The sequence below is a fragment of the Bufo bufo genome, chromosome 9 (genome assembly GCF_905171765.1).
Source record: "Bufo bufo chromosome 9, aBufBuf1.1, whole genome shotgun sequence".
NCBI classification, from domain to species: Eukaryota; Metazoa; Chordata; class Amphibia; order Anura; family Bufonidae; genus Bufo; species Bufo bufo.
Window position 1 is genome coordinate 156,521,796 of NC_053397.1, and position 12,457 is coordinate 156,534,252.

At 41.9% G+C, this 12,457-nt stretch overlaps 1 protein-coding gene across 2 annotated transcripts in view; it reads right to left on the minus strand.

The window, feature by feature from the left end:
• SUN2 (Sad1 and UNC84 domain containing 2) overlaps positions 1–12,457 on the minus strand; it is a 99,296-nt gene that overhangs the window by 41,385 nt on the left and 45,454 nt on the right. For both annotated transcript variants that reach the window (XM_040408510.1, XM_040408509.1), the window contains 2 exons: positions 5,485–5,555; positions 5,031–5,179 (listed from right to left, as the gene is read on the minus strand). In XM_040408510.1, coding sequence (XP_040264444.1) covers positions 5,031–5,179; positions 5,485–5,555 — 220 coding nt within the window. The remainder of the gene's footprint in view (positions 1–5,030; positions 5,180–5,484; positions 5,556–12,457) is intronic.

Genomic DNA, 12,457 nt, shown 5'->3' on the forward strand with positions numbered 1-12,457 from the left:
CTCCCCTTTATAGCAAGATCAAGCATAACAAAATGACAGCCTCTAGATCAGGGATAAGCAACCTCCGGAACTCCAGCTGTTCTGAAACTACAACTCCCACTATCCTCCTTTCACTTCTTTGGGAGTTACAAAAACAGCTGAACAAGTGTGCATGCTGGGTGTTGTAGTTTCACAGCAGCGCTGGAGTGCCAAAGGTTGCTGCACCCTAGATCAGTGGTTATCACTGCGTGATGACATCATCCAGATCCACAACATGTGACTGTGGCGGTGCAAGGTATGTGCCCGGGTCTTTCGCTTGTGCCCTTGGCACCAGCATGCACCACCATCCATTCTTGTGACTTTATATTGTACCATTCCTCTATTATTCCCACTAGAACTTATGAACGAATTGCTAGTAGTCTGCAATAAGGGTCCAGCTGGATGTTACCTGTTGACAGCACTGATTGAATAATGTCAGGCTGTGCAGGGACACCCCCATCTGGACCTTCACTGAAAACTGCCAGAAAGTCTTTCATAACTAATAACAGGAATAACAGAGGAATTGTGCAACATAAGGTCATAAGAATAGATGCTCCAGGATTGTTATTACATGGGGGGGTGCAAGTAGTTTAACGACAGGTGAGAAATATCGATCTTGGAACAAACCCTTTAAACCTCATAAAATCACTGCAAGTTCTGCAACAGTGACCTCAGTGGTACCGACCCCTCAGCGCAACAGTGACCTCAGTGGTACCGACCCCTAAGCGCAACAGTGACCTCAGTGGTACTGACCCCTAAGCGCAACAGTGACCTCAGTGGTACCGACCCCTAAGCGCAACAGTGACCTCAGCAAAATTTTAAATTGTCTAAATTTGCTATTTATGCATGGAAGACAGTTCTCGAATACTGGTAATGGTTTCCCTGCATAAATAGCAACCCCATAATGTTATGTAGGCCTTCGTATTAGCTATTTGAATTACTGTAACTTTCGTACTCCTCATCGGCTAAAAATACTCCTCAAAAATGGTAAGAGGAGTATTTTTACTCTTCCAGAAAAAATGTAGCGCGACCTCTGGCAGTGACATTCTATGCTGAAAGCACTAAAAAGAAAGATACCTGAAAGGGGTTGTTCAGGCTCCTGATATTGTTAACCTTCTTTAGGATAGGTCCTCAATATCTGATGTGTTGAATTCACATAAATGGAAGCAGAGCTGCAAGAATCTCAGAGCGATCACTGCACTTTGAATGGATGGTCTTTTTCTTCTTGAGTCCGCAGGACACGGCGTCCGTGGTTTCCAAGAAGAATTTAAAATGTTGATTGATCTGACCACAGAAAAGCTTTCCATTTTGCCAGAAAAGATGACTGTTTCTGAATCGTGTTGACATACAGCTTGTTCTTTGCAAGATACAACTAGGGTTGCACCGGGTATCGAATTATCGATACCCAAATCGATACTTTTGTAATGGTATTGATTCGATACCGGGATTTGCCTTTTACCGATACTAGGCTGTGCCACTGCGCAGCCTAGTATCACAGAACATGGCACGCGGTGCTCTGAGCGCGCACCATGTTCCCTCAGCAGCACAGTGGAGAAGGAAGCAGTCTCTCCCTCCCCCATGTGCTGCTGCGGCCACCAATGAGAGGAGGGAGGGAGGGACGGAGGAGGGGAGGGGCTGTGGCCACTGTGCCACCAATTAAGATAAGCAACCCATCAATACAAATACAGGAGTCGGGTGCCTGCAGCAGAATCACATATCCGGCACCCAGCCTCTATGACAAGGTGCTGTGATCAGCGGCAGTTAACCCCTCAGGTGCGGCACTGCCGCTGATCGCAGCTTTCTGTCACAGAGGTCGGGTGCCGGCTATGTGATTCTGCCGTCGGCACCCGCCTCCTGTATCTGTATTAAACGTTAATTATCTTCATTGGTGGCGCAGTGCTGCCAGGTCCAGCACACATGAAGCCCCGCCCCGCACCTGAGAAGCCCCACCCCTCACAGACATTTCTCTCACCAGGAGCAGCTCCAGACTACATTGTGGTTACAGGACCTGTGGTGATGTCACAGTCATGTGATCAGCCATGTGTGTGGGAGGAGTTAGGGGAACACGGGCTCTGTGTAGGACTGTACTGGTGGAGAATGCAGAGGTACTTTATGTATGGATGGTGTGTATAGCGCAGGGCTATGTCAGTGTAACCAGTCTATTGTACATATTCTGTGTGTAATGTGCACACATTAGTTCTATCTGTGCAATGGAAATGTAGCAGGGCTGTGTGTGCAATGTGTATATAGTAAACTATCTGTGTAATGGGCATGTGGTAGAACGCGGCAGGCGGGCCCCGTTTATGGCAGCGTCAGGCGGGCCCCGTTTATGGCAGCGTCATGCGGGCCCCGTTTATGGCAGCGTCATGCGGGCCCCGTTTATGGCAGCGTCAGGTGGGCCCCGTTTATGGCAGCGTCAGGCGGCCGCTGTTTATGGAAGCAGTGGTCTTGTGTTTAGTGTATGATGTTAAATAAAAAGTAAAAAAAGAAAAGAAAAAAAAAAACACCAAAATATTAAGTATAAATCACACCTTTCCCAATTTCAAATATAAAATATATAAACAATAAAGAACATATTACATAATCGTCAAGTCCAAAAAGTCCAAACTGCGCGATTCGCCTTTTTTTTTTGTCACCTTGCCCCCCCAAAAAATAGGATAGGGCTGTTCAATTATGGGTCGGATGTTCCATAAAATGCGGAATGCACGCAGCTTTTTTGGTGTTTTATTTTTTTGTGTGGTATCGAGTATCGCAATACTTTTTTCTAGTATCGAAATCGAATCAAAATTTTGGTATCGTGACAACTCTAGATACAATTTTAACTTGTATTTGTGGACTGCACCGCAAACTTCACGGACAATAATTTGAGAATTTTTCCTGAGCCCATGCAATGATTTCCAGTGCAGAATCATGCCTCTTTTTAATGCAGTGCTGCCTGAGGGCCCATAGATCACGTTCATTCAATACTGTCGGCCTGGTCCCTTGCGTAGCATGGATTTCTACAGATTCTCTGAATTTTTTGATGATATTATATACTCCTATGAGTGTGGCCTTATCTTCAAACAGCTGATCGGCAGGGGTGCCGGATGTCGACTCCCCGCCTATCTGATACTGATGGCCTATTTCGAGAATAGGTCATCAATATAAAAAAGCGCACAACCCCTTTAAGTACCCCAATGTGGACAGACATTTGCCAGTGCAGATTACGGTGCAATAGCACTTCAAGGGCTGAAGGAAGCCCTCGAGGGTTTATGGGCATGGAAGGAGGAGAGGCTTTGCTGGCAAAAAGCAAGCCACAGCCTACGTGGAGTGACAGAGCTACCCCGCTGTAACAGAGATATTGTGAGATGCAGCGAGATGATCCAAAATATAAAAGTAAACTAAAAATTGGTTGAAAAAAGACAATGTGTCTTTTGGAAAGTCAGAGTTCTGATCTTTCTGATCTTAAACCTACTGCTGTGCATGCAAGACATCCCAGAAATACTGATGACCTGAAACACATTTGGAAGGAGGAATGATTCAAAATTTCTCCTAAATGTTGTGCATGTCTTTTTTAGATACAGGAAACATTTGGTGGAAGTAATTTCTGGGATTTTCAGGTTATTATGGGGGTTGTCCCATTACGAGAACTTATAATTTACTTATAATTGTCTGACTGGTAGAGTTCCCCCATTTGACTCGAGTGGCAGACAAGCATGCACGTCCACTACTCCATTCAACTCTATGGGTCTGCAAGAGATAACTGGGTGCTTGTACCGGACTATCTCCAGCAGTCCCATCCCGTTAAATTGAGCGATGGACACGCAAGCATGTCTGCCTCTCCAGTCAAATGGGGAAACACAGACCTCCGTTCTCATGACTGGTGGGGGCCCCAGCAGTCAGACAATTATCCCTTGACTTGTGGATACAAGATACATTCTTGTAATGAGATAATCCCTTTAAATTTAAGGGTTCACTTGCTTTTTCTGCCTGCTCTGTGAATGTTTATTTAGTGTGCTTAATAAAAGACATGAACAGTACAACTGATGTGTGTTATTAGTTTAGGCTACTTTCACACTGGTGTTTCTGGGTCCGCCTGTGAGATCCGTTTCAGGGCTCTCACAAACGGCCCAAAACGGATCAGTTCAGCCCCAATGCATTCTGAATGGATAAGGATCCGTTCAGAATGCATCCCTTTGGCTGCGTTTGGTCTCCGTCGCGTTTTTTGGACAGTCACTAAAACGCAGCTTGCAGCGTTTTGGTGACCGTCTGACTATGCGGAGCCAAACGGATCCATCCTGACTTACAATGTAAGTCACCGACACCCGGGACCAGAATTAACCCTATTAAACTAGCTGACATTAGCGATGTGCTAATGTCAGCTAAACCTAACTAGCCTATTCCTACTTGTATCTATGCCCCCGTTACTCCAGAAATATAACTTTTATAATATGCTAATTAGCCTCTAGGTGCAGGGGGGGGCGTTGCCCCTGCTCCTAGAGGCTCCGTTCTCCCACCTCTGGCCATGCCGTGCTACACTAGATTCACAGGGCCAGGCAGCCTTCACCTCCAACTGCTGGCCCTGTGCGCTGGGGTAATCTCGCGCCGTTCAGTATGCGCCGAATACTGAGCGGAACGGCGCATGCGCGAGATTTACACGGCAGACAGGGCCGGCAGTAGGAAACCAACTCTGCCTGACCCTGTCAATCTAGTGTAGCAGGGCGTGGCCAGAGGTGGGAGAACAGAGCCTCTAGGAGCAGGGGCAACGCCCCCCTGCACCTAGAGGATAATAAGCATATTATAAAAGTTATATTTTTGGAGTAACGGGGGCATAGATAACAGTAGGAATAGGCTAGTTAGGTTCAGCTGACATTAGCACATCGCTAATGTCAGCTAGCTTAATAGGGTTAATTCTGGTGACAGAAACCCTTTAAAAAATAAAGTTATGGCTGTATATTTTGAGTTAGTGATTAGTGTATTTTTCTGTACTCTTCAAGTACAAGTATTGAACACTATACTATTAGGTCACAAACCTGGAGAAACAGAGGCAAATTTTGTGGTTCTGGATCCACTTTCCTCAGAAATGATCTTTCCTGATCTTTAGTGGACTTTTCTGTCCCAGAAATAGTTGTCTTCGGAACGAATAAGTCTTGGAGTCCAAACGGATAGAAATACCACATTCCTGGTAAAGGATGTAAAAGAAGCTAGTGAACGACATAAGCATCTGAAGTTATACATTATAATAATTGCATTAATTTCACTATATTCAGAAGATGTGATATTATTAATTTTATCCTATAATTTAGATGTATCAACCAGAAATATACCGTACTCTCTTACAAGCAATACTTATGGCTTTATTTACAATCTGTCCATCCATTTGCGATTTTCAGGAGTGCAGTTTGTTTTCCCTATTTGTACATGGTTTTAGGTGTTTTTGTTATACTCTTTAAATACAAAAAAGAAGAATCCCTCCATGGTACCCACCTGTTGCCATCAGTGCCAAGAAAATTAGTAACAACAGAATCTTCATCACTTTCTTTAGAACACCGTAATGCCTGTAAAAACATTTGCCAATAAAATGCAAAACTCCCATTGTTTCAAACAATGAATAAAATGCAAATATGAGTCACATCACATTTTGAGTGTAACTAAAAGCAAATGGAAATTATTGGAAACTAAATGCAATAAAAAAATGTATAAACTTTTGTTTTTTTATATCAACAGGCCCTTAATAACTATTTTACAGACAGCTGTCAACTCCTGATCCTCCTGACTACATACATGTTTCTTAAAGTCTATTTTACTTTCCACTGAGAGAAGTATCTGGGAAAACAAGAGTCTTCAATAAAAATACAACTTGACTGATCCTTCCCATCAGTGTATTATGATATGGCCACCTGTCATCTCTTTTGATATGTTTATTAATAACTACTTGCATCCCCTTTAAATAACAATTTTTGACCATATATTGTTATAACTCTATCATGTACCATTCCTTTATTATTTTTGCTAGAAGGTATATATGAATTACTAGCAGTTTTTAATGAAGGCCTGGATGGGTGTTACTAGTTGGAGGTGTGTCCTTGCACAGTATGACACTAAATAGTGCTGCCGATGTCAGACTGTACACAGACACCCCTCCCCCAACTGTTAACACCCATTTGGACCTTCAGAAGGAGGAAGACTAAAGGCCCTATTACAAGGGCAGATTATTGTTAAAATAATCGCTAACAAGTGTTCGTATGAAATGCTCAATAGCGATCATCTGGCAGTGTAATACTGCCGCCGATTACCCGATGAATGAGCAAATGATCGGTCATCAGGTAATCAGGATCTTTTAAGATGTTTGCTGGTGGCAGATCGTGCTGTGTAATAGGCGCTCTGCTGCTGGCAAACAATGAGATAGTACAGGTTCGAGCGATGCATTAGCGATCGCTCATCCGTACACGGAGGGGGAGATCACTGCATGTAATAGCAGCAGTCTCCTCCTCTAGGAAGCAGGTGATTGACGGGGGGGGACCTCTTCCCTCCCGACATTCGTCTCCTCTATCTGCCCGTGTAATAGAGCCTTAACTGCTGCTGGAGACGCAATCATAGACTTTGTATTGAGTAGTCTTCAGATTTTCAATTCCACCACATACTATGCATACTGGCAAATTTCTGTGAGTAGACCAACCTCTCCAGAAAACCCCTATGAATGCAATCTTGGGTGGTCATCATTGTATATTTCTATTACTTCCAATAGACTAGAAGTGACTTAAAGCAACTATTCTATTGGGAAAACATTAGTTATATAATCATCTGTAATTTAGATTAGCCTTCGATAACTAGTTTCTTGAAAAGACCAAATGTTTTGAGACTGACACAAATTTTGGTTTTCAAAAAGTTTGTTGCTTCTGTGTTTTTAGATGTTTCTATGGTATACTGAAGTACAATTATAAGCATTTAATACATTTTTTAAAGGAAACTGTCATCAACTTTATGCTGACCTCACTGAGGGCAGCATAAATTAGTGACAGAAATGCTGATGTCAGCAGTGTGTCACTCATGAGCTAAAAGTAAGTGGCTGCTGAGAACCAGCATCATAACCATTGCAGCACAGGCCTCGAAAAGAGTCATATCTACCTGAGAAGAGTCATGGTTATTCATAATCTCCTGCTCTCCCCGACCATCTGCTGATGATTGGCAGTTCTCTCCTAGAGAGAAAGGAAGAAAACTAGGTAGAAGACTATCAATCATCAGCAGGTGGGCGGGAGAGCAGGAATTTATGAATAACCATGACTCTTCTCAGGTAGCCGTGACTCTTTTCCAGGCCCAGTCTGCAATGATTTTTAACTTATAAATGACAGACCGCTGAAATCAACTCACCTGTCACTACTTTATTCTGCCGTTAGTATGGGCACAAGACAAGCAAGTACATAATCATAGCAGGTAAAGATCAGACCGCGTCTAGTGAACATTTTCAATATAATATTGATTTTCCAGAAAAGCCATAACATAGCCTTTCAGTAATATATAACATAAACATAGCTGTCTCTGTGGGATACACCATCATCACAAGTCCCAGGTTTAATAACCCTGACCGGTAAGACATAAAAGTATGTTTTATATAATACTTAGAATATGTCATATGGTTCCTACTAGAGAGAAGATAAACTCTTTAAAGGTCCCTGTTGTAATCTGCCCAAGGAACCTTTGAGTTGTTCCGTTAGATACCATTTTGTCAAAGTAAAAGGCCTCATTATATGTTCTAATTCCCCATCAGAGAGAATGTGTCAGAAAGCCGCACCATTTTTTAACAAACTTCCCAATTTTCTGCTCTTTATGTCTTTCAACCTCCCGTCTCTCCAGGGCCAACAGGTTTTTCAGGTTTTGAAGTAGAGTATCTCTTGTAGGGCACAAGGGCTGCAGCCATTGTGCTAATAAGCACTTCTTGGTTACCATACATATCGCGTGAAATAAAACCGGCAATTTTTGTTCCACCCATCCCCCATCTCCCTCTGTCTTCCTAAAGTGGAATAAATAAGTTATGGGTGAAAGTGGTATTTCTAACTTCAATATATCTTTAACGAGAGTTGCGACCTGGTTCCACAGTTCAGTGGACTTAGGGCAAGTCCACAGCCCATGGAATAAGTCGGTCCTTTGCATCTTACACTTTGGACAGTGTGTTAGTCTGTCCGGTTTCTCTGTTGTTGGGGGAAGATTAAAGGCATAAATGGCGTTGTGCATGATCCTAAAATGCTTGTCCCTCCAAGTTTCATTTAAGATGTGGTTTCTCAACGTCCACCAACCTTTTAATATTTTCTCTTCCACCTCTTGGTCCTCTAACAATCTAGCCCAGGTTCTGAAAGCCTGCTTAGGCAACCCATCTCCCAGAGTTTCCCTAACCTGTGCATACAAACATGATATGGACTGTGGTCCTCCTCCTCTGCACAATATTTTATCAAAGGCGTTCTGTCTGGTTTCCTTTGTGGGGTCTAACAAGCAGCTGGAGAGGAAATTATGAACCTGCGCATATTGTATGCTTTGGAAGGGATTTAGCCCATAAGATTCTATTGTTTCTTGTCGCGTTAGCCATCTACCTTCCGTGTTGTGCATTAGGTGTGCCGCTGTCAGTATCCCCTTATCCCTCCATTCCTTAAATAGTTTGTTGTTCTTTCCCTGAGCGAAGTCAGGGTGTTCCCATAAGGGCAGATATTTGGATACTCTCTGGCTAAGGTGAAAGCGCTTCCTGAGAGCCCTCCAGGCCGCCCAAGTGTGTCTGAAGAGAACAGAATTTCTTAGGCGTAGCGGCAGGCCCTTCATGCTCGTATGCAACAAGGTACAGGGATCAAAGGGTGCTACCAAGGTTTTCTCCAGGTCAAAATCAGAATAGTAGCTGGTCTCCCTTACCCAGTCTATTATATGTCTGAATAGGCAGGACAGGTTATATAACCGAACATCCGGCAGATTCATGCCACCTTTGATTTTAAGTGCCATTAACTTTTTGATCCCTATCCGAGGGAGTCTGCCTTTCCACAGAAAGTGGGTTATTTCGCTGTGCAGTTTGGTAATATTCGCATGTTTAATTAATAGAGGCAGCGTTTGCATCGGATACAGGAGTCTAGAAAAGGTAATCATTTTGATTAAATCCCTGTAACTTTTATTGACAAGCACATCAAGTTATGCAAAGACTCAATATTTCCAGTGTTAACTCTTCTTTTATACCCTTCAGGACCCTGTCATTTTTCACCTTAAGGACCAAGCCATTTTTTGCAAATCTGACATGTGTCACTTGTGGTGATAACTTTAAAACTGTTTTACCTATCTAAGCCATTCTGAGATTGTTTTCACATATTGTACTTCATGACAGTGGTAAATATGAGTCAAAATATTTCATTTTTATTTATAAAAAAAAAATACCAAATTTACAAAAAAATTGGAAAAATGTAAAATTTTTAAAATTTCAATTTCTCTGCTTTTAAAACAGATAGTGTGATGCCTCCTAAAATAGTTATTACTTTACATTTCCCATATGTCTACTTCATGCTCATTTTGTAAATTACATTTTCTTTTTTTGGGACGGATTTTTTAAGATTTGCTTCTAAACTTCTAGTTTAGAAGCAAATCTTAAAACTTTTAAGAAAATTTCCTAAACCCAATTTTTAAGGACCAGTTCAGGTCTAAAGTCATTTTGTGGGGCTTACATAATAGAAACCACCCATAAACCGCCCTATTTTAGAAACTACACCCCACTTAAAACTGATTTTACAAACTTTGTTAACCCTTTAGGCTCGCCATATGGTTTTTATAGGGCAGATTTCACTGGGATACTTTTAAGTTGCCATGTCACAAAAGAAGACCCCCTGATGCACCCCTAGAGTAGAAACTCCAAAAAAGTGACCCCATTTTGAAAACTAAGGGTAGTAGTTAGGGTCTCATTTTTTGCGGGATGAGATGATGGTTTGATTAGTATGATTTTGGGGTGCGTATGACTTTTTGATCGCTTGGTATAATGCTACTTTCACACTAGCGTTTTTACTGGATCCGGCAGGGTTCAGCAAAAACGCTTCCGTTACTGATAATACAACCATCTGCATCCGTTATGAACGGATTTGGTTTTATTATCTGTAACTTTGCCAAGACAGATCCGTCATGAACTCCATTTAAAGTCAATGGAGGACGGATCCGTTTTCTATTGTGGCAAATTGCGTCGGGGAAAACGGATCCGTCCCGATTGACTTGCATTGGGCGTCTTGCTCTGCATCCCAGGATGGAAAGCAAACTACAACATGCTGCGGTTTTCTCTCCGTTATGGGAACGCAACTAAACGGAACAGAATGAATTTTGGAGCATTCCGTTCTGTTCAGTTCAGTTTTGTCCCCATTGAGAATGAATGGGGACAAAAGTGAAGCTTTTTTTGGTATTGAGCCCCTATGACGGATCTCAATACCGGAAAATATTAACGCTAGTGTGAAAGTAGCCTTACACTTTTTGTGATGTAAGGTGACAAAAAAATGGCTTTTTTTTTACACCGTTTTTATTTTTATTTTTTTACGGTGCACACCTGAGAGGTTAGTTCATGTGATATTTTTATACAGCAGGTTGTTACGGACGCAGCGACACCTAATATGTATACTTTTTTATTTATTTACATTTTACACAATAAAAGCAAATCATGTTTTAGCGTCTCAATATTCTGAGTGCCGTAGTTTATTTATTTTTTTGGTGATTGTCTTATGTAGGAGCTCATTTTTTGCGGGATGAGATGACGGTTTGATTGGTACTATTTTAGGGGGCATATGACTTTTTGATCGCTTGGTATTACACTTTTTGTGATGTAAGGTGACAAAAAAAATTGTTTTTTTTTAACAACGTTTTTATTTATTTTTAAATTACGGTGTTCAACTGAGGGGTTAGTTCATGTGATATTTTTACACAGCAGGTTCTTATGGACGCAGCGATACCTAATATGTATACTTTTTATTTATTTAAGTTTTACACAACAGCATTTTTTAAACAAAAAAAAAACATGTTTTAGCGTCGCCATATTCTGAGAGCCAAAGTTTTTTTTATTCTTTGCCCGATTGTTTTATGTATGGTCTCAATTTTTGCGAGATGAGATGACTGTTTAATGGGTACTATTTTGGGGGGCATACGCCTTTTTGATCGCTTGGTGTTGCACTTTTTGTGATGCAAGGTGACAAAAAAATTATTGTTTTAGCACAGTTTTTATTTTCTTTTTTCTACGGCATTCAAGTGAGGAGGTGGATCATGTGATATATATATATATATATAGAGCGGGTGGTTATGGACGCGGAAATACCCAATATGTCTGATTTTCTTTTTTTTCTCGCAATTTTAGGTTTTATTTTGGGAATTTATTTTTTTTACTTGAAACTTAATTTTTTTTATTATGAAAAACACTTTTTTTTACTTTTTTTTTACTTTTTATTTTTGTCAAACTATGGGACTTCAACTTCTGGGGTTTGATCCCCTTTGCAATGCATTACAATACAACCTGTATTGTAATGCATTGGCTTTCATGCTGACAGCCTGCCTGTGAGACCCAGCCTAAGAGCTGGATCTCACAGGCTTCCATAGGAGGCTCTCTCTGTCATCACGTCCCTGCCACTGCAGCGCGGGTACCCGATGGAGATGCTGAGGGCACCCGTACCCTCCACAAACCCTCTGCATGCCGCAGTCAGCTTTGACCGTGGCATACAACGGGTTAATACACCGGTATCGGTGTCTTCACCAATGCCGACGTATGCAGCAGGGACCCAGCTGTCAGTGACTGCTGGGTCCATGTCGCTGATCGGGCGGGCGCAGCTGCTGCACCCGCCGGATCAGCCTGCCGTACACGTACGTCACTGGTCCTTAAGTCACGACCAGATGTGATGTACATGTACGGCAAGGGTCCTTAACCTCTTGCGGACATAGGGCGTACCTGTACGCCCTGATGTTCCCGTACTTAAGGACACAGGGCGTACGAAAGCAGCCCGATGCCGTGCAGAGGTTGCCCAATGCCTTGCACGGCATCGGGACCTGCCTTCTACGGGAGCCGAGAAGATCCAGCCTTAGGCTGGGTCTCCTAGGCAACCTGTTTGTGTACTACTCACCGTAGTACACGAACAGGCATTGATTTACAATACAAATGTATTGTAATGCATTGCAGAGGGGATCAGACCCCGAAAGTGAACATCAGAAATAAAGTAAAGAAAAAAAAAGTTTAAAAAAGTGTTTTCAATAAAATTTATAAAGTAAAAAAAGAAAAGAAAAAAAAACGCCCCTTTCCCCTTATTTTATAATAAAAAATAAAAAAACATATATATATTATATATTAGGTATCGCCGCATCCGTAATGACCGTCTCTATAAATCTATCACATGATCCACCCTGTCCGATAAATACCATAAGAAAAATAAAAAAGCCATTTTTGTCACCTTACATCACAAAAAGTGCAGCACCAAGTGAT